General features: G+C 41.0%; 1 protein-coding gene across 5 annotated transcripts in view; it reads left to right on the forward strand.

The window, feature by feature from the left end:
- myo3b (myosin IIIB) overlaps positions 1-23,397 on the forward strand; it is a 104,098-nt gene that overhangs the window by 1,043 nt on the left and 79,658 nt on the right. For all 5 annotated transcript variants that reach the window (XM_024003053.1, XM_024003059.2, XM_024003084.1 and 2 more), the window contains 7 exons: positions 5,903-6,086; positions 9,149-9,283; positions 9,930-10,034; positions 10,297-10,396; positions 11,141-11,217; positions 11,923-12,068; positions 20,496-20,561. In XM_024003053.1, coding sequence (XP_023858821.1) covers positions 5,903-6,086; positions 9,149-9,283; positions 9,930-10,034; positions 10,297-10,396; positions 11,141-11,217; positions 11,923-12,068; positions 20,496-20,561 — 813 coding nt within the window. The remainder of the gene's footprint in view (positions 1-5,902; positions 6,087-9,148; positions 9,284-9,929; positions 10,035-10,296; positions 10,397-11,140; positions 11,218-11,922; positions 12,069-20,495; positions 20,562-23,397) is intronic.

The raw sequence follows: 23,397 nt of genomic DNA on the forward strand, positions 1-23,397 counted from the left end.
ATATACACTGAGTGTACAAAACATTAGGAATACCTGCTCTTTGCATGACATAGACTCACCAGGTGAATCCAGTTGAAAGCTATGATCCCTTATAGATGTAACCTTTTAAATCCAGTGTAGATGAAGGGGAGGAGACAGGTTAAAGAAGGATTTTTAAGCCTTGAGACAATTGAGACCTGGATTGTGTATGTTTGCCATTCAGAGGGTGAATGGGCAAGACAAAAGATTGAAGTGCCTTTGAATGGGGTATGGTAGTAGGTGCCAGGCGCACTGGTTTGTGTCAAGAACTGCGACGCTGCTGTGTTTTTCACGCTCAACCGTTTCCACCACCCAAAGGGCATCCAACCAACTTGACAGAACTGTGGGAAGCATTGGTGTCAACGTGGGCCAGCATTCCTGTGGAAAGCGTTTGACACCTTGTAGAGTCCATGTTCCGATGAATTGAGGCTGTTCGGAGGGCAAAAGGTGGTGTAACTCAATATTAGGAAGGTGTTCCTAATGTTTTGTACACTCAGTGTATATTTCCACACTATGAAGTTGGAATAATACTGTGAAAATGATAATGCCCTTTTAGTGTAAGAGCTGTTTGAAAAGTGTGCCTGAAATTTCAGCCTGTTTAGGTGGGACAGAGTTTTGGCCTGCCTGACATCACCAGGCGGTAAATTAGTCAATAGACCAATAAGAAAGAGAGTTCCAAACCTCTCTGCCAATAACAGCAACTCCCAGGCAGTCCTTGCACAATTTTTGCTTGAGAAATTGCTGTTTGCTAAGAAGCTTTTTTTCTTAGGCTTGGCTACTGCCTTTTACAAACTCATGTCGCATATCAACATAAATGATCAAATACAGCACACATGGCATACATGTACAGTATTGACAATAGGGTGTGTCGTTTTTACTCAATGCTCAGGATACATGGAAACACTGAGGAAAATCACCTCAAGGCAAAAGAGTTTTTCCACCTACACGGCAGGATATGGTGAGAGACCAGATCAGATACTCAGTTCTTCCCACTTTGGCTTTCACCACTACATATCATACAGTTAGCCTTAGCCTCCTACTGTACAACCATCCTGAAGTCTCGCCAGTTTACATTCTGTTTCGCTACACGAAACGAGAGTGCAGCGTTCAGGATGGTCATGGATCAGGCTATCATACAGTGTCCTGTAGTATGATATTAGTGTTACATCAGTACCTAGTGTACCAATGGCAGCACAGAAGTACTTACCTGTAAACGATGAGGTTTGAATAGAGGGATGCAACACATTTCATCTCCACCACTGTAATCTCTCCATGACTGTGGTCACTGGTCAGACAAGGTTATTGCAAGGACATGACGATTCAAGTTTGACACGTTGATGGAGGTTTACAGTACTGTAAAGCCCCTTCATATCCCCTTAACAGGGATTAAAGTTGGGAAGAACTGAGTATTTTTGCAACAGACCATGTAAAACTTACCAGTCAGCTTGGGATATAGAGTATGTGTGAGTTAGATTCTCCTCTTACACCTTGCACTCTGGTTCCAGTCCACTGTGGAAGATGCGTGGATAATTGCAAGATTATGTTATAGTACTTGTAAGATTATATTATAATCTTTGTATTGCATTAGAATGGTTGTTTTATTCGACAGAATAGAGTATTCTGTTGACTATTGTGTGTGTGTGTTCCACTGAGGATGGGCCTCTATGAGATAGCACTGACAGAGGAGATTTACGATGTCTTTGGGTAATAAAGCCTAAAGAGCATTCCAGATAGTAAAGGTAATGTTTTTGTGCTATACCGTACCAGGGTGAGATGGGTTCCAGTTTGGAGTAGGAGGGGGCCAGACACTGGTCTTTACAATGAGAACTGTCTGCTATGTTTTATAGATATCTTTCATACAAATCTTAACCTTTGTGAACTGTTCCTAAGATCTGTGGTTCGTCATGTAAGTTGAGAGGGGTGTATCTTGGCTATAAAATATATTTGTATTCTTCTGTAGTGACTCTCCAAATTAATTTTAGATAGTGAATTGTTGAAAGTCAAAGGCTAAAGCTTAAAGCTCATTAAAGATGAAGTTTAAGTATAACTCTGACTGGTGTGTAGTTTGTAACTCTCCTCATTTGGTAATACAGGAAAATGCCATCTCAAAGGTAATATGTGTTAGTAACTGGTCACATGACCTGTAACTGCCACCATGTCCACACATCACCTGTTTGGTTGTGCCTATGAAGAATCATAGTGATTTGGTGAACCATGCTAAATATACCTATACGGTATATGTATAGTAGCTGATGAAACACATTGTAGAGCTAGAGGGAAATACATTGCATGTTGTATTGTCACATCTACTGGCTCCAATATTGAGTGCATTGTAAACTCCTGGCAAATGCTTTTGGCTTTATCCTTCAATGATGCTGAGTGCACATAAATATGTAATACATTTATAATGTTTTATATACATGATTATGTTGACTGGTGTATCCAACTGCATTGTTTGCATGCATTAACAGCATTGCATTCTTTACGGCGTGTCTTTTATTTTCCACATGTTGTTGACACAGTGTCGTAGACAATGAGTAACCAGAGCCTTGCCATCAGGCAGTTCTGGTGTCCTGTTCTGCGAGAGCGCTCTTTCATTGTCTCCCAGACATTGGTTTATCTCACATCCGTTTGGGAGAACGGTTGTAGGAACATTTTCTCTCTCATTGCTGTGGTGATAAGATATACAGTATTTTGCTGTTAATACACAATAGTCTCAGGGGTCGGGAATATATCAATCTCTCGAATTTGGGTTTATATAAAAACAGGTCACGTTTGGTGTTAATGTATGAATTGTTTGCATGGGGTAGATTCAACAACGTCAGTTCAATTTCAAATCTGATCTATTCATGGTATACTGACAGTTATCTGTATGAAATGGAAGCTGTTGTGGAAGCGAGGCAGCGGTTATCTTTTGTGTTCAGTCTGTGTGATCGTCTTTTATCTCTGTGTTCCCCCTGGGCTTTGTACTCATAGCAACATGACTGCTGGTGTTTGTTGCTCATGTGAAATAAGTCTTGTTTTTGCTGCTAACCATTCAACAAATGAGTACAATGCATTGCAACACAAGTACTACTAAGACATTACACAACTGCACATTAAATCTAGTATTTTAGCCATTTAGAATTTCAATGAAGATCAAGAGTTGTCTGAATCCAAAGTCAAGTATTTTATCAAGAATATGTCAGTGAGGTAGAGTTAATTTACTGATTGGAGACATGTGTGGGTCACGTGACCTCGTAACTATCCAGAACTTCCTGGTTACCTGTGTGCAACCTGAGAGGCTTCATATCTACCTCGTTTATGACTGGATACATCTGGCACCTGAATATTTCAAACTAGATCACATTGCTGATTACTACTGGATGAATTATTGATCGCTGCTGATTAGCATGATTTGGTCAGGAACATGTTGCTAGGGTAGACACAGAGACACACTTTTAGCAGAACGTGATAGGGAATCAACTGTCACAAACAAGGTATGCATGGGCTATTGAAGCTTTTTTTACCAGAAAATATTTTGGAGAGTTCAGTTTGAGATTCAGAGTGGTATACCGTACTGTACGTATGTTATGTAATGTTTGAGGTGAAAGGAGATGTGGGATTTTTGATTAAGGATAGATGATGTTATATTGACATGTTCTCTTTTGTGTTTATCTCAGCGTTCTTGTTATGCTACCAGTGCTTATTGTCAGTGTGATGTTTGACATTCAAAAGGAGACGTTAGAGAGGTGTAAAGGGTTGTGTGTAGCGTGGTATTTCATTTCATTCATAGTGTTATGTGTGTCTTTAGTGATCTGAAGTTTATATGTAAAATCTTATCTAAGTTCATACTGTTTTCCTTTTAACAAATGATTTTCAAAAATATATATTTCAGCCACTAATTGAGTATTTTCATGAGAACAGTACCAGCTGGACTGGCAATAGGTTACTAATGCAGATCCGAGGCTTGAGCTTAGTTTTGAAGCACCAGGAGAAAGTTGATATACTAGACTGGGTGTCTGATGCTGCCAGCCACTTTGGTCACACAGCTGCTCTCTAGCAATATGAGCCTACTGTTGTTACAAAAGCCTGGCATAGATGCCTGGGCAACAAGGGAACCACAATGTATTCAATGCACTGAGACTCAAAGATGCTTAAAAACAAAAATGTTTCCGTTCGTTTCGAGTAATCAATGGCTCAAAAATCGTTTTTTGACCTTGTTGATGCACAAGGCATGTGTGATTTACTGTATTTGAACGGGACTGAGCAGGTAGATACATTTCTGGATGATCGGTGATGATAGCGTTGTTTTTTACTGAAGTCGGACAGTGGGGGAAATGATTAGGCGGTCTTGCCTAATGTTACACTTTCAAAGAAGGCTATTGTCTTCCGCTTGTCCACGCTATGTTTGGTTTCTTTGAGGAAGGACAAATTGAAGGACTTCAGTCACCACTTTGCTCTGCATGTTTATACATCTCCTCAAATTACTGTTATATCCATCTAGTGTCAAGCCATCACTCACCCTGCTCCTATGCCAATTCATAAATCTATCCACGCTGGTGCAGTGGCAGAGAGCCCTGGTGGTCCAAAAATTTATTTATTTTTTTTTCACGTGAACGGCTACTCAAAATAAATTCTCCCCCGTCTCCCTCAGGGTCAGTCAACCTCTGTGATACATTGCACTTATGTGACAAACTGAAGGGATGGGAGAACTGAACTCCTCTCACTGAGAATATCAATCATTCAGGGAATACGGAATATATACGGAATATATACATATGTAAATACGTTTTCCTGATCGGTCACATCGTACAACTGCTCACTCAGGTGTGTGTTTTGACACCTCTTGCTTTGCACCATTAACCCATTATATCTGTTATGTTATGCCCCCACTGTATACATCCCAGAATGATTTATTACAGGCCTAACCCCTCGGCTCTGATAATAGGGATTTATCTTTCATTTATGACACTATGGGGTGGTTTCCCGGACACAGATTAAGATTAAGAATCTCCATTGAAGATGCTTTTTAGTCCAGGATTAGGCTTAATCTGTGTCCGGGGAAACTGCCCCTCATTATGCAGTTACTTAGTATGATTTGAGCTTGACCTGTCATCGGATAAAGACACCACAGTCAGATTTGAAAATGATACAACGGAGAGAAAAAAAAGGAATTGTTTTAGAAAACTCTTTCAGTTTGATTATGTGTGGAGCCTGCGGGGCGGGGTTGGTTCTGCGGTAGACAAAAGCACCAGTCAAGTTAATCTCAGGCCAATCCAATTGATTCTGAAGAGATTGAAGTGATCTTAGTGGCGTGTTCTTGGGCATAGACTGGGTCCCTGTGGTGCGCGCTAATTCGGCGTCCCGGTGCAATGCTGCTTGTTACATGTCCTCCCGGGGATAAGCGAGCGCCATCTGTATGGGTCTTGTTTTACTATGAAACACCTTAGTCGTTTGTGTGCACTGCCCAAGGCTTAATGAGTCAGCAGAAAATAACAGTCCCGATGTAAGTACCGTCGTATGGTTTGTATTTTGCTTTCTCTTCATCAGTTTTAAATCTGTTAAGCGCCTCCCATGGCCAAATGGATGTGTCATTGAGCACAGTCCGTGGTGAACTAATCTACTGTATAACATAGCAAGCTGTTAGGATCTTTGCTGTTGATATATCGCTAGTGAGAAAGTGTGTTTTGGTGGAGCGTTACATGCACATCAGTGTGGTTAAAGCCATATGCGTGATGTTTTGAAGCTAAGCTTAAAGCTATGGTGACACGTTGCCTGCCATCTTTCCTTGATTAGCAAAGCTTCCCCTAGAGAGGAGAAAGTGTTGGCAGGGATGCATATTTAGTTCCAATGTGTGTACATGAACGAAGCATTTCTCTTGGATCTCTATTATTCAATGTAGGAGATCGCTGTATGGACTATACCCTTACAAGGCCAGTATGATCGGTCTGGAGAGCCTGGCGGATCCATCGGGTGACTGGGACATTGCGGAGACCATCGGTAAAGGAACCTATGGTAAAGTCTACAGAGTGAACAACAGGAAGGATGGGAGTCAGGCAGCAGTCAAAGTCCTGGACCCAATCAATGTAAGTTATTGCAAAAGACATACAGTCAATGCATGTGCCACCTTGTGCATGGAGCATAATTGCTATGGATCTAGCAAGTTTAGGTGCTCTCCCGCCTAGAATTGTCAACCCTGACCTGTGACAACACTAAACCAAAAAAAATTAATAAAGGAAATCCTCTCTGTTTTTCTTTACTATTGTTTGGCTTGTCTCAGTATACCAGGCATACAAACAGAGTAAGTTTCTTCGCTTATTTCCTTGTACCTGCCTACCCCTCCTTCCTCCTGTACCTGTCCCTGTGTTTACTGTTCAGTAGTAGATTCCCCACCTATAGTGGCGTGTCCAGGGGGTGGCCCAGGCTGGCCACGCCCCTCCACTGAAATCTGATTGGCCACCCCGGTGGCCCCCCAGAAATTCTGAGATCTCATAGGTCGTCTGTGAAAATATTGACTGACAGCAAGACTCCTCAATCTCACCAGAGAAAGCATCCGTGCGAGCGAAACAGCCCTATGTCTTAGTATGTGTAGCCCATGTATCTGATGCTGTCTGGACATGTCACACTCTTTTTGGCTAGACAAAATCAGATACATGGCCTACATATACTAAGACAGAGGGGCGATTTTTGCCTCACTCCGATGCTTTCTCTGGTGAAATAGAATTAGCCTCTTGTGAATTATGCCTCTTGCGAATTATGCCTCTTGTGAATTAGCCTCTTGTGAATTAGCCTCTTGCGAACATTTTTAAACACGGATAGACACGAAGGAGACATTTCTAAGTTTCTTTCTCTTTTTATTGTAAAACATTTTGGGGATGCCGCCACTTTTTTGGCTGAATGTCATTAAACTTATGGTGTTTGTAATAGAGTTTCCCTTTCCATTCAAATGGCGGGTGCACAGTACCATGTTCAGATGCTGGACTTATTTTGGAGTAGACAAAAGTACGCAAGTAACCTACTTTGAGGTGATTTTGTTTGACAGTCAGATGAAAACTTCATGACTCATCGTGTTCATGACAAATGAAAAGGTAATACATTTGTACAGTAAAATTCCATGTCTTTACTATAAAACACATTAAACATTTTCATAGGAGGTCCTGTAGAAAGAATTGAGAACCCCCACGAATGTACCGGTGTAATTCGCAAACACCTTACATGCAGACACTGTATCAATACTTTTGGAATTGATTTATGATTTATTTTAACAGGGAAATGTACCAAACCTAAGCTGAAGCATTTCATGCATTGAACCATCATAATTATATTGAAAAATCCACTTTGATCGATTAAGGTTCAAAATGTTATGGCCCCCTGTAAACTGAGTCTGTGGCCCACCATGGCCACCCCCATTCAAAATGTTATGGCCCCCTGTAAACTGAGTCTGTTGCCGCACCTTGGCCACCCCATTCAAAATGTTATGGCCCCTGTAACTGAGTCTGTGGCCCACATTGGCCACCCCCATTCAAAATGTTATGGCCCCTGTAAACTGAGTCTGTGGCCACCTTGGCCACCCCATTCAAAATGTTATGGCCCCCTGTAAACTGAGTCTGTGGCCCACCTTGGCCACCCATTCAAAATGTTATGGCCCCTGTAAACTGAGTCTGTGGCCCACCTTGGCCACCCATTCAAAATGTTATGGCCCCCTGTAACTGAGTCTGTGGCCCACCTTGGCACCCCATTCAAAATGTTATGGCCCCCTGTAAACTGAGTCTGTGGCCCACCTTGGCCACCCCATTCAAAATGTTATGGCCCCTGTAAACTGAGTCTGTGGCCCACTTTGGCCACACCATTCAAATGTTATGGCCCCTGTAAACTGAGTCTGTGCCCACTGGCACCCCCATTCAAAATGTTATGGCCCCTGTAAACTGAGTCTGTGCCCACCTTGGCCACCCATTCAAAATGTTATGGCCCCCTGTAAACTGAGTCTGTGGCCACCTTGGCCACCCCATTCAAAATGTTATGGCCCGTGTAAACTGAGTCTGTGGCCCCCTTGGCCACCCCCATTCAAAATGTTATGGCCCCCTGTAACTGAGTCTGTGGCCCACCTTGGCCACCATTAAAATGTTATGGCCCCCTGTAAACTGAGTCTGTGGCCACCTTGGCCACCCCCATTCAAAATGTTATGCGCCCTGTAAACTGAGTCTGTGGCCCACCTTGGCCACCCCCATTCAAAATGTTATGGCCCCTGTAAACTGAGTCTGTGGCCACCTTGGCACCCCATTCAAAATGTTATGGCCCCCGTGTAAACTGAGTCTGTGGCCCACCTTGGCCACCCCCCATTCAAAATGTTATGCCCCTGTAAACTGAGTCTGTGGCCCACCTTGGCCACCCCCATTCAAAATGTTATGGCCCCCTGTAAACTGAGTCTGTGGCCCACCTTGGCCACCCCCATTCAAAATGTTCTAGACACGCCACTTCCCACCTGTTTCCTTTTTCACCTATTTTCACTCCCATTTCTACACCCGCTTTCCACGGTCGTCCTAACCAGTCGCTGTGTCCACCTTCCCCATTATGCATGTGTCGCTACCTTAGTGATGTGCAGTTAGCTGCCAGACCTGTCTGTGGTAAAGATGTCTGGGGCCATGGGCTCTGCAGTGGCGCCATGTTGTGTGTTTGTGAGATTCAGGGCTGAGTGCTTGTTTATGATTGTGTCGGTGCTCCAATCCCTCTTGCGACTCTCTTTGCTACCCCCCTGCTGCAGCTCCCTGCCTGGCCGGTTATGAAGATGCAGCTGCTTCCATGCTCATTCCTCTCCTTGATTAGACCGCTGACAGTATATTTCACACATCCAGGAAGAGGAATTCTGCCTCTGTGACGCTTTCTCTTCACTTCCACTGAGATTTAAACTGATATAGAAGAAGCTCAATTGTCACTTCTGACCAATAACTAGTTTCCCCTGTGTTTAATGGTTCCAGGCTCTGATTGAAGGTGTTATCGCTTCCTTATAATCTCATTTCAAAATCCTTTTTTCCCTTTTTTTCTTCTTCTAAATGTCAGAAGTGTCAATACAGTTTGTTGTGTGATTTATGACAAATGTCCTCAGTCAAAATGGTGTGTCGCTGATGTAAATGTGTCCTCTTTGACAAAGGATGTTGATGAGGAGATTGAGGCCGAGTACAACATCCTGAGGACCTTGTCCAACCACCCCAACGTGGTCAAGTTCTACGGCATGTTCTACAAGTCAGACGACCTCTCAGGCGGACAGCTCTGGTTGGTTCTAGAGGTGAGATCCCCTGGGTTATTCTGTCTCGCTTATAAAGTAAGACTTTGCCCAGCTTTACAGTCCTGTCAAAAACTGTATATCTATAACATCTCTGCATCTTCAGCACTACACATATGGAGTTAATCATTAAAGTGCTCATACTGTATGACTTTGTCACGGGAGGAAATATAACCCAGTGGTGTTTGCATGTCAAACATTACAGTCTGCTTGTGCTCAATATAAGTAGCTGCACTTTATCTCTCTCCTGTGTTACATCTCCTCCACTATGATCACGTAGTCTTACAGTTGTTGTCTGTTTGAGAAGTAGAAGGATCACAAACAGTAGGTTTGCTTTATATCACCGGAGTGAAATCCATCACATCAGCTGAGAGGAGGTCACCCTCCTACACTGGGAAAAATTGCATGTTTTAAAAGCTCTGGAAGAAAGAGCCGTGACACCAGTCTAGTTGTATGTGTGGGAGGGATGGCTCTTGTGTAATGAATCATAATCTAGAGTAGTGAGTAATGGAGGAGCCACTGTTCTCCCTCTCTCTGTCTCTGTCTCTCTCTGTCTCTCTTTGTCTGTCTCTGTCTCTCTGTCACTCACTCACACTCTCTCTCGCTCTCTCTCCCTCTCTCTCTCTCTCTCGCTCTCTCTCTCACACAGCTGTGCAACGGGGGCTCAGTCACAGATCTCATCAAAGGCCTGCTCATGCGGGGCCAGCGACTACTGGAGCCCGTTATCGCATACATCTTATACGGCGCCCTCTTGGTGAGATGGCCAACTGCAAAACGCCTAATGACGGAAGGGGGTGGCATCCACACACAGTGGGCAGGGGATTGACTCAGGTGGTGGCGGGGTGTGGGAGTAATAGATTTCCATCCCTTTAAACAGCAGGGGGAGCTCTTTGATATGCATGGCAGTAGACGGCTTTATTTGAAACACATTCAAATTGTACTAATCACAAACCGTTGATAATGGGGTTACTGACGCTTATTAAGCCCCCCTTTGCTTTCCTCCTCCCGCCTGCCAGGGTCTCCAGCATTTACACAACAACCGGATTATCCATCGTGACGTCAAAGGAAACAACATCCTTCTGACCACCGAGGGAGGGGTCAAACTTGTTGACTTTGGTAATGGCTTTTGTTATCTTGTTGTGGGTGCACTTTGGCTAATTGATGGCTTGTAGAAAGAGATACATGCATATTACAGGGAGGCTCTGGGAAGTTGTTTGTTGGCTCTGTTTCTTCTGTCTGGGTCTTCGTTTAACAGATGACTTATCATTAATAGTTGGAAGTTAATCCATGTTTTTTTGTCCACAAAAAAGCCTGTGATATTATTGGTAAAGAGTATAAGATGAATGCAAGCATGTGGAGATCAATGCTTCGATGCAGTCCACATCTTGCTTCCCCCTTACCCTATGTAACATCTTGGTATTTCATGGACCGTAGCTTAACCTAAGGCTATTATTGCTAATTTAAATTGCATTATTTGATCCTTTGCATATAAAAAGAAAGCTGTTCTAGCAAATGACTCTGAGTTGCCCCGGGCATGTTTATGTCCTTGTGTGTTGGGAATGAAGTGGACTCCTGCTGATAAAAATCTGTCCCACTTAATTTGAAATTATTATTGCCAATTTATGTTGGTATGGCAGGTTGCCCCACCAAATTATATGCCATATTGCTATTGATTGATTCACACACACTTTCCCTCTGTAATTCATAATCATGTAATATGCACATAAAGCGTATTAAACAACTGTGAATATGTAATTATAACAGGCTGTAATGTGGTATAACACAAACAATGGTATTTTGCACCAAACGCTGATCCACTGAGAATGAGGTGATTTATTAATTAGCTTGAATTCTATCCAGGTGTCTCTGCTCAGCTGACGAGTGCACGTTTGAGGAGAAACACATCCGTTGGCACTCCCTTTTGGATGGCACCTGAGGTTAGCCTTTTTTTTTTACATGCCCAACTAAACCACTTTGCTTGCAATTACATGAGAACACTAAGCGCCAAAATATCCTACATGATGACACCATTGAGTTGCATTAGATGTGCTATGTGGACTGTAGAGCGAGATAGACGAGTGACTATGTACTCTGCTGAGGCTTTTCAATATGTAACACCCCCTTGTCATTGTGCATTCCCCTCCACGCGCCCTGCTCTTGAGGTCGCCCCAAGGTTAATAGCTGGGAGTCTGCTGCCCCAGCTTACTGTTTGGCAGAAATGAGGCATGATGATTGGGCTGGTAGGAGGGGTCCTCAGGGGCAATTAGAATAAAGGAGGCTGTTCATTTTGGTCTCAGTAATGATTTTTGACGGTGAGAGAAGGGAGGTTCAATACTAGCTGCAACGCACCTTATCTGATGAATGCATTTAACTGTACCCTTTTTAAATCAACATTACAATGCGTTTTTCGAACACAGGCAATTATAAAATGACTTGATCGTCTTCTGAATTGTTGCCCAAAGCTCATCGGATTTCAGCTCCACAAAAATGAAAGACTTTTAAGTGTCCATAATGAAGTCAGTACCTCGCTGTTGTAAAGACATTATCGTCATATCATCATGGACAGGAAGAAACATGGCAGCAACTTGCATGAGAAGTGTCCACCTGCTTGTGTCATGCTTGTCCTGCCTGTGTCGTCCCAGGTCATCGCCTGTGAGCAGCAGTATGACTCCACGTATGACGCCCGCTGTGACGTGTGGTCACTGGGCATCACAGCCATAGAGCTGGCTGATGGAGACCCCCCGTTGTCCGAGATGCACCCCGTCAAAGCCCTCTTCAAGATCCCACGGTAAGGCACTAGAGGGCTCCCTCTGCACACGGCTGGCTGGGGCAGACCAGACACGCAGCAGCAGTTGCGCTCTCATAAGAAGCTTTTGATTTTGGCTGGAGGACAATGGTAAACTGAATTTAAGAGTGGATCGTCACAGAGCCCTTTCTCTGAAAAATTATGAAATGCCAAATATGTCAAGAAATTGTAAAGATTCTTAATGTAATTTTGTGTGGTCATGAAATGCAGGATAGACCTGGTATAGATGAATAAAATCAGGAAAACAATTAGCGTTCTACAATCCGTGTTTCCAAGCTACAAGGCTAGATTGGAAACTCAATTGAAAATTGCAGAATGATAAACTGATCAGAACTGATCAAGAGTTAATGGAACAACATTTGGCCTTACACTTAAATATGTTATTTAATCTAAAAACTCTCCTCTGATGTATTCACAATTTCTGATGAATGATTATTTAAAAGCTCTGATGGTACAAGTGGCTGACCTTTTACTATTGGCACAATCATGCAATTATCTCTCAGTTTGGTGAGGATGTGCCCTTCTGATTGCAATTTGCATTGGTGATTAGCTCCATTCACATTGAGATGAGGCTGTCACCAGCCACCCATCACGGTGTTATCTCCACCCCACCAAACCTGATGAGAAACAAGCAAGCATCGTGTCGCTGTAGTAGTTATGGGAACCACAGCAGCGGTTTATCACACCAAACTCAAGTGAAAGGTAAAACAGGTCACAGCAATTACAGGCTCAGAGGAAGCTGTCCTGGTCAAACGAACGCTCCCGAATCACAGATCCTGAAATAACACTACTGGGTCTGTGGGGAAGCATGCATTCAGTCATCTGATTTGATAGGATGGAACCTTTTCAGTGGGATGTACACCTAAATTCTGTATTGTGCTGAGTTGGTGATTGGCCTGTTTTGGTAGAAGGATGCAGCTATTGATACAGTACCAGAGTAGGTTTTGCATTCTGTGTGAATGATTTGAATTGCCCTTAGATAACATTCACTAGAGGTCATGATAAACAATGGAAGGGCATYTACATTTCTCTTCTGTTATCATTCATCCATTTTTCTTTATCACCTTTTTAATGAAATAATTTGATTTTGTGAGAGATTTGGAATATGAATAGAGTTAGACACGTGCAGCAATCTACCATTGTTAAGACTGGGGTTTCTTTTTCAAAATCAAAATAGATATTTGGCCCTGGCCCATAAATCTTTTGAATTGGGACCTTTGGCTGGGCGGCGCCAGGATAAATCACAGTGCGGGCACACTGAACCGTGAAATGATTCTGTTAACATGTCATCTGTCTCAAATATATTTTCCCATCAATGCAACAAGGCAGTCAAACTTATAAGGGAAGGTTGTCTGACAGTGTCTGTCTGTTGTATGTGCGTTCTATTTGAAACAGAGGACATGTGTTACAAAATGGTGTACCTGTGTGTTACACTTTTATTCTGCACTTTGAGCACAGAAATTATAGTGATACACAATATATTGCTTTAATGAATGTAATGAGGTAGATTTAAGGATTGTATTGTGGTAGATTTAAGGATTGTATTGAGGTAGATTTAAGGATTGTATTGAGGCAGAGTTAATGATTGTAATGAGGTAGATTTAAGGATTGATTTGAGGTAGATTTAATGATTGTAATGAGGTAGATTTAATGATTGTAATGAGGTAGAATTAATTATTGTAATGAGGTAGATTTAATGATTGTAATGAGGAAGATTTAATGATTGAAATTAGGTGGATTTAATTATTGTAATGAGGTAGATTTAATGATTGTAATGAGGTAGATTTAATGACTGTAATGAGGTAGATTTAATGACTGTAATGAGGTAGATTTAATGACTGTAATGAGGTAGATTTAATGACTGTAATGAGGTCGATTTAATGATTTTAATGATGTCGATTTAATGATTGTAATGAGATCGATTTAATAATTGTAATGAGGTATATTAAATTGTTGTTTCCTGTGAGTGTTCCACGCATGCTTTAGTTGCTCTTTAAATTGCCATAATCAGTGGCTTCTCCTGATAGAGTATTGTCCTTGGGAATAATAGGTTTTAATAAAAAATCCCACGGACACTAAAACATGCTATATTTAAGCAATAAGGCTCGAGGGGGTGTGGTATATTGGCCATATACCACAAACTCCCAAGGTGCCTTATTGCTTTTATAAACTGGTTACCAACGTAATTAGAGCAGTAAAAATACATGTTTTGTCATACCCGTGGTATAAAATAAAGCCAATCAGCATTCAGGGCTCGAACCACCCAGTTTATAATTCCTTATGACATAAGATTGTATGTCTTTGCACACATTTCTGTATTTCCATCTCACAATCCACTCAATGGCACACTGTATTTATTAATCTGCTGTGTAAATCCCAAGATTATTCCTATGAGTYGGACATTACCATGACAAACATGGTCTATATTGGGTATAAGCATTATGAAAAACACAACGGATGTTTTTATGAAATATGGCAATAACTGCATATTCAGTGTCACCATCTAAATCTAGTTGATGCTTCTGTCTAGCTTCACCTACAGTTGAAGTCGGAGGTTTACATACACTTAGGTTGGAGTCATTAAAACTCGTTTTTCAATCACTCCACAAATTTCTTGTTAACAAACTATAGTTTTGGCAAGTCGGTTAGGACATCTACTTTGTGCATGACACAAGTCATTTTTCCAACAATTGTTTACAGACAGATTATTTCACTGTATCACAATTTCAGTGGGTCAGAAGTTTACATACACTAAGTTGACTGTGCCTTTAAACAGCTTGGAAAATTCCAGAAAATTATGTCATGGCTTTAGAAGCTTCTGATTGGCTAATTGATATCATTTGAGTCAATTGGAGGTGTACCTGTGGATGTATTTCAAGGCCTACCTTCAAACTCAGTGCCTATTGCTTGAGGAAGGAGACGCGTTCAGTCTCTTAGAGATGAACGTACTTTGGTGCAAAAAGTGCAAATCAATCCCAGAACAACAGCAAAGGACCTTGTGAAGATGCTGGAGGAAACAGGTACAAAAGTATATTTATCTACAGTAAAATGAGTCCTATATCGACATAACCTGAAAGGCCACTCAGCAAGGAAGAAGCCACTGATCCAAAACCGCCATAAAAAAGCCAAACTACGGTTTGCAACTGCACATGGGGAAAAATATATTTTTGGAGAAGTGTCCACTGGTCTGATGCTTGCTGCAGGAGGGACTGGTGCACTTCACAAAATAGATGGCATCATGAGGCAGGAACATTATGTGGATATATTGAAGCAACATCTCAAGACATCAGTCATGAAGTTAAAGCTTGGTCACAAATGGGTCTTCCAAATGGACAATGACCCCAAGCATACTTCAAAAGTTGTGGCAAAATGGCTTAAGGACAACAAAGTCAAGGTATTGGAGTGGCCATCACAAAGCCCTGACCTCAAAGCCCTGATCCTATAGAAATTTTATGGGCAGAACTGAAAAAGTGTGTGCGAGCAAGGAGGACTAGAAACCTGACTCAGTTACACCAGCTCTGTCAGGAGGAATGGGCCACAATTCACCCAACTTATTGTGGGAAGCTTGTGGAAGGCTACCCAAAACATTTGACCTAAGTTAAGCAATTTAAAGACAATGCTACCAAATACCAATTGAGTGTATGTAAACGTCTGACCCACTGGGAATGTGATGAAAGAAATAAAAGCTGAAATGTAAAATAAATTCTCTACTATTATTCTGACATTTCACATTCTTAAAATAAAGTGGTGATCCTAACTTACCTAAAACAGGGAATTTATACTAGGATTAAATGTCAGGAATTGGGAAATACTTAATTTAAATGTATTTAGCTAAGGTGTATGTAAACTTCCGACTTCAACTGTATATCCTTTTGTGATGTAGCTGGCAGTATGTGAAACCTGGGTTGAGATCTGAGAGGGTTCTGGTTGTTTTGGCTGGCTCAGGACTATGCCCTTCGCTGTACTACATTATCTCCTCCATGTCATACAGCAGATGGAGTGGCCTTAGGGTGTGGACTCACCGTGTAGATAAAGCAACAGCACCATTAACGTAGCCAGGCCTCTGGGGCCATTGACACTGGGGCTGAATACAGGCAGGACTACTGCAAGCCACGTGATAGAGCTTTAGATTTGTGGTGGGAACTTGCACAGATGGTATTCCTTTCACAGCGACCAGTGTGAAGTGATGAGAGGAGTTCAGATCGCTGTCAGGGAAGCTGCTCTGCTCCTACACTCCATTCATACCTGCTGCTTGCTCTTTTCCACAGATAGCATCACATAGAAAGAACTGTATTGATTCCAACACCATTGTAAATCACTATTAACAGTAAAGTAAGGCCGGCCCGGGAGCCAATCTGTTGTAGATAGACCTCCAAGAGCCAATCACAGATCCTCCTCTACGGGAAACAGATTATATGCCCTACAGCATATCATGATGAGAAGATTGGATGTGATTTTGCCTGCTTTATAGTATGTCATATATGTGGGGCCCATGGTTATCATGAATGTGGGTAATGGAGCATGTAAAAGGGTAAAGCTGTAAAACGGTTAACTGCAGAATTAATTACGGAAACTTGAGACGATGCTCTCAGATATTCAATATGTGGAAAGGTTAATTGCTTGAGCCAATATTCTCCATGCTGTATTTGCCAAACCCAGAGTGAAGTCCTGTGTAAAGTCATAGGGAAATGTGTATGTAAAAGCCTGTGAAGGTTAAAGGTAATTGGCAAAGAAGTCCAATGCTGTGTTTATTCGCCCAGATCCCAGTGGATATTAGCAAAATACAGTGAACTCCAAAAGTATTGGGACAGTACATATTTTTGTTGTTGTTTTGGCTCTGTAATCCAGTACTTTGGATTTGAAATGATACAATGACTATGAGGTTAAAGTGCGGACTGTCAGCTTTAATTTGAAGGTATTTTCATCCATATCTCATGAACCGTTTAGAGATTACAGCACTTACAGCACACCACAAAAAATCTGTCACTGTCCCAATACTTTTGGAGCTCACTGTATGTAACTGGGCTTGTATCTGTCTGAAGGGAGACGTGAAGTGAGGAAGATAATGGGTGTAAATGATGGGTTGTCAGAGCCAACAAAGGCTAATGAAATCATAGGGCAACCAGTGTTCTGGCAAGAAGCAATACCCCAGCCAAAAGCCACAGGTAATGTAAAGGTTGCAGAGCAGAACAGTCAAGACTGAAAGACATCGCTACCATTTTTACTGTTTTCTTTTACCAATACTGTTCATCCATTTTGGAATGTATTTGATAAGGGTCAGATTTTGAAACTTACACCTGACCATCAGCAGCACAGTATTCAGGCCTTGGTTCAATGTTAAATGTAAACTTAAGTCTGAGCAGAATGTAAACTGTGATTCTTGTATTGTAATCCTGACATTCAGCCCTGGTAACATTTTGGTGATTTTTATGCACATGAAAGGCTGGGGTTAGGGTTGGGGTTAAGAATTATGCTTACTTTTCTATAAACTGAGTCTTTGAGATTGAGATACGTTCATTTCAAAGTTAACTCACACAGCTTTTGGTACGTACTTTTCACAACAATTGTTTGGCATTTTGTATGTGGAAGATTACTATTGGCAATATGTCAACTGGTCAATCCARCATAGTCTCTAAAGCCTTGTTCACATTGGCAGTTTGAAGTGACTTAAATCCAATTTTTTTTGCATATCCGATTAGAATCTGTTCTTTTTCCTGCAGGAAAAAGTTGGAACATCTTATCCTTTGACGCTTTAAAAGCATTCTTACACTATGATTCTGAACATTCAAAGAAACTGGGAAACGTCCATGGCAGGCATTGTTGTTACGTTAGCTTGCTACATAACCTCTTGAGTGAAAGGAAGCACGAGCACCAGCACTAATCAGCCTGCACCACTGCTCACACACCCGTCATTACAACTAGCATAGCTAGTGTCAACAAATGACTGCTGTCTGAACACTGATAAATCCGTTTTGGTCACGTCACTTGTAACTTGCTCTTTGGACAGTCAATAATCCAAAACGGATTTGAAAAACAAACTGATTTGAGCATTAAGGCCTGCAGTGTGAACAAGGCTTTAGAATATTGCTGGGTACTGTTTTGTATCTCTCCGTGGGACTTTTTATGACAAACGATCAGTGGTTGTTTTTCAAATGTCTTGTAATGATTTAGAGTCACGCTATGGCTTATAAACGAATGTAGTTACTTCGCCACAATTATTTTTCAACATTGTGTGGTCATTTGTTCTGGAAACTCCTCACTGGTTGTTCTGAGAAATGTAGCAGTAATAGAACACAGGCTGGAAAGGTTTCTGACCTAGTTATGTTATTTTTTTCCCAAATAATATTGGATTGTTTGTGATTATCCAACAGCTATCTCAGAGAAAATGTATTGTACTGACTACTTGTTTTCCCTCGTTCAATATCCTATTGTTTTTAACATAATCTAATACACATCTGCTGTTTCGACCTCTGAGGTGATAGGATATTGGGGGTGTGACATTGGTTGTGTTTAGAATGCCTCTGTCTGTCTGTTATGCAGTTATTCCATGCAGGCACACTGATGTACCCTCACAGTCTATCCTGTAGAGAAAAATGTTGCAGCACTTTTCCGTGTTCATTCATGTGCGCTCAACAGAACTGCCGGTGCTCTCTGATGATAGATGAGCTGGAGTTTGAGCAGTTGGCCCACAGAAGAAGTATTTCTTGTGTTTCCCGTAGTGCTGCTCTTTAGGCCCTCAAAGTTCAAACACTGCCAGATAGTGTCTTTATTTCATGATGCACTGTGTGTACTCTGGGCTCCCCAACTGGCGGCTATCCTATAAACAAATAAAACCAGGGTGGTTTTATTTGGCCCCCAAATGTATTTATATTTCTTTTTTGGGGGGGGGACGCCAGGAAATCAGCTCCAAGCGATTTCAATTTTTTAAATCTGTTCCCCAGTAATTTCCACACGTAATAGAGAGACACGTGATTGTGTACAAATATAAGCAATTTTTGAAATGATTATGTTTTAGTCAAATATTATATCTGTTTGGGCTTCTTGCGATCAATTTGTAGTCTACAAATAATTTGTATTCATGTTCCGGCCCCTCGAACATCCGCTCAAGACTAAATCAGCCTGTGGCTGAATCTAGTTGATTATCCCTGCTATGCTCTATAACATGCTCTATAACTATATCTACTGTATGACATTAGCTGTCAGGATTCATGGAAATTATCTGACTGTTTTTTATATCTATTAGGAAAATGGGAAGAATTATGAGCTCTGCATACAAAGTATCATATTCACGAGCATGCTTTTTTGTCTTTTTCCTGAGCTTAGTAGCAGACTTAGGGCTTCAAAAGTGGAGCTGAGAACCACTGATTTTGACTCAATCCACTTTGACACATGTTTGACAGCACAAGGAGTGCCCCGACCTAAATTTAAATAAGCCAATTGTGTTTACAAAATGAGTCAGTGCTCCCATATATACTGGAAAGAAAAATGCCTGATTTTCGAAGCACAATGAGGGTACTTGACAGTGTTATCACCAARGTGCTGGTGTATTGACTTTGTAATATATAAGCAGTGCAGTGGTACAACATCAAGGCAAGAGCATTGCTGCAGGCTCATATTATATTTTGCATTGAAGCAGTCCATTACTAGGCTTTGATCTGCACTTCAGAAAGGACTGTCTGTCTGACTCTGAGTCTCTATCACAGACGTGCGTGACTTAGTGCTGGGAATAATGACACATTTCCTCATTTAATAGGCTCCCATATGTGTGTAGCATAAAGCTTTGTTATTGATAATGTTTTCTTATCATATAAATTAGAACCATTTGTTCTTGGTTGTTTTTTGCATGCCTTAGATGTACAAAGCTGGCTCCATTTTAGAAATGAGTTGATGATACTTTGAAAATTAAGTTTGAAAGCTTAAGTGTACGAAAGCACCCTATCCAAAATGACAGTATGAGAAAAATCATAACTTTAATCACTATCTTCCCCATTACATTATTTCTTTATTTTCTTTGATGAGCATGTTTTGAACTTGAAGAATGGTAACGCCCTGTTGTTGAGCCTTGGTACTGCCCTGGCTCTGTCCCGATATCATCCACTGAACTAGTCTTGAGGTGCTTGCCTCGTTATAGATGGTCTCTTTAAATGCTGCTGACAGAGGTATTACTGGCTCCCATAACTTTGGCTCCTGCTGGCAGATGCTTCCTGTCAGACAGTTGAGGAGCTGTTATCATTTGTCACTGACTATACTCAGTGACAAATGAGACTGACGCTCCAGTCTCATGAGAACTATCGTGTTTAGGCCAACAACAACACCATCAGTAACTTAAACATTTCAGTTCAATGTAAAAAATAAAAAWAAWAAWAAATGTTTTAAACAACTGATTTTTGTGTTGTGTGTTCGTTTCAGAAACCCTTCCCCTACGTTACGCAACCCAGAGGAGTGGTGCAGAAGCTTCAGTCACTTCATTGCCCAGTGAGTAACCTGCTCTTTCTATGACAATGAAGTTGCTTCCTGCTGAAATTAATGTGTTCCTCTACACTTACTTACACAGTAAGGAAGTTGTTGGGTCTAATCCAGTCGGAGAATTTATCTATACATGTTTATTTGTGTTTATTTAGTCTTTGAAGTGATTGCAACCAACTGGCTCTAATGCAGTTGGTTAATGGTGATGACAACAAAATATATTCATTGCTACTTTTTAAACAACACAAGCCTATTTGAATGGGTTTCAATGGCGAGACCTCAATCTTTTCCTATTTGGCCAAGGGGGCAGAATGCACTGGTTACGCATTTGATTCTGGGCATCCTTTGATCACTGGAAATGGAAAGGACTAGAAATTGATCTTTTTTTTTAAGATAGATTTTATCAACCCTTTTCTCTTCCTCGCATTTCCTCGGTTTTCATTTGCGTAAATCTGTCACAGGAAAAAACTCATTCTACTGACTTATCAGTTATATCTTCAGGACAAGATAAGTAATCAGTCCCTCCAGTGTGGAAAACAAATCATGTCAACATTGGCCCATAATAGTCTCGCTGAATATACAACCTTAATATCTAGCATGCAGTGCAAATAAATGAGAGAGAAACAAATCTATTTCTTCTGGGGTTATTTGTGGGGGGGAATTTCGTGTTATTATTAGTGGTGGAATAGATTGAAAGGCATTGGTTATTAATTCATTATTAATAATGGAAACATCAAACAGTACAGCTGTGAACCCATAACCATTAGGGGTAATAGACTCATTTATTTGTGTTAGTCGTGCATTTATCATAGCACCAGGTCTGTCAGAGATGGATTAGAAGCTGTAGCTGAGTCCAATGTAGAGTTGCATGACCTGTACACTACTGCGTTATAATATTGTTAAAGCTTTGCTTGGAATGGATCCCCTGTCATAAGGCCTATCACACAGGCCTTTTTGTTTCATAATGCATGTAGAAAAGCCCTGCTTTAAGATGTTGTACCMTTTGTGTGGCTTGTTATTTAGTAATTTGGTGAAGCTGGAGAGCTGAGGAGATGGTTCAAGGCCCACATGAACAGTAACAAATAGTTGGTGCTGTTGTGTTATAGGTACCCTAAAGAAGCTGATTTCTCATTTACAGTGCATTCAGAAAGTATTCATACCCCTTGACTTATTCCACATTTTGTGGTGTTACAGCCTGAATTCAAAATGGATCAAATATATTTTTTCTCTCACCCATATTGACAAATTGGAAGCGTGTTTTATAAATGTTTGCAAATGTATTGAAAATTAAATAGAGATATCTAATTTGCATAAGTATTCACACCCCTGAGTCAATACTTTGTAGAAACACATTTGGCAGCGATTACAGCTGTGAGTCATTCTGAGTAAGTCTCTAAGAGCTTTCCACACCGGGATTGTGCAACATTTTCCCATTATTCTTTTCAAAATTCTTCAAGCTCTGTCAAATTGGTTGTTGATCATTGCTAGACAACCATTTTCAAGTCTTGCCATAGATTTTCAATTACATTTAAGTCAAAACTGTAACTTGGCCACTCAGGAACATTCACTGTCTTCTTGGTAACAACTCCAGTATAGATTTGGCCTTTTGTTTTAAGTTATTGTCCTGCTGAAAAGTGAATTAATCTTCCAGTGTCTAGTAAAAAGCTTTTCCTCTAGGATTTTGCCTGTACTTAGTTCTATTCCATTAGCGATTACAAGCATACCCAGAACATGATGCAGCAACCACTATGCTTGCAAATATGGAGAGTGGTACTTAGTAATGTGTTGTATTGGATTTGCCCCAAACATAACACTTTGTATTCAGGACAAACAGTGAGTTGCTTAGGCTATTTTTTTTTTACAGTATTTCTTTCGTGCTTTGTTGCAAACAGGATGCATATATTTTAATATTTATTTTCTGTACAGGCTTCCTTCTTTTCACTCTGTCATTTAGGTTAGTATTGTGGAGTAACTGCAATGTTGTTGATCCATCCTCTGTTTTCTCCTATCACATCCATTAAACTCTAACTGTTTTAAAGTCACCATTTGCCTCATGGAGAAATCCCTGAGCGGTTTCCTTCCTCTCCAATTAATAACTTCACCATGCTCAAAGCGTTTTTTTTTTTTTTTACCCCTCCATAGGTACCCTTCTTTGCGAGGAATTAGAAAACCTCCCTGGTCTTTGTGGTTGAATCTGTGTTTGAAATTCACTGCTCAACGGAGGGACCTTACAGATAATTGTATGTGTGAGGTACAGAGATGAGGTAGTCATTCAAAAATCCATGCAAATTATTATGTGACTTGTCAAGCATATTTTTACTCCTGAACTTATTTAGGCTTGCCATAACAAAGGGGTTGAATACTTGTTAACTTAAGACATTTCAGCTTTTCATTTTTAATTAATTTGTAGTTTTGACTTTAATTTGACAAAAGCTGGATCCCTTCTAGCCATAACCTAAGAGAGGGTTGAGGAAGAGGCTTGAAGTGCTGGGCATCTTGTTATGACATGCATTATCTGAAATAGCTATGTCCACATAGTTATGCCTACGATGAGCGGCTTCTATGGAGGAACTTTGAATGTCGTTTGAGCTAGCTTGCTAACACTCTTGTGTGTGCAGAGCAGCACCAGAATTGAAAAAAACTCTTACCTTTTTGTAGTTAATAAATCCAACGGGAAACTTAATAACTAGGCCTATAGTATTCTTAAGGGATAGCCCCCTTTTTTTCAATTTTCGCCTAAAATGACATACCAAATCTAACTGCCTGTAGCTCAGGCCCTGAAGCAAGGATATGCATATTCTTGGTACCATTTGAAAGGAAACACTTTGAAGGTTGTGGAAATGAG

The sequence above is a fragment of the Salvelinus sp. IW2-2015 genome, linkage group LG2 (genome assembly GCF_002910315.2).
Source record: "Salvelinus sp. IW2-2015 linkage group LG2, ASM291031v2, whole genome shotgun sequence".
Taxonomy (NCBI): Eukaryota; Metazoa; Chordata; class Actinopteri; order Salmoniformes; family Salmonidae; genus Salvelinus; species Salvelinus sp. IW2-2015.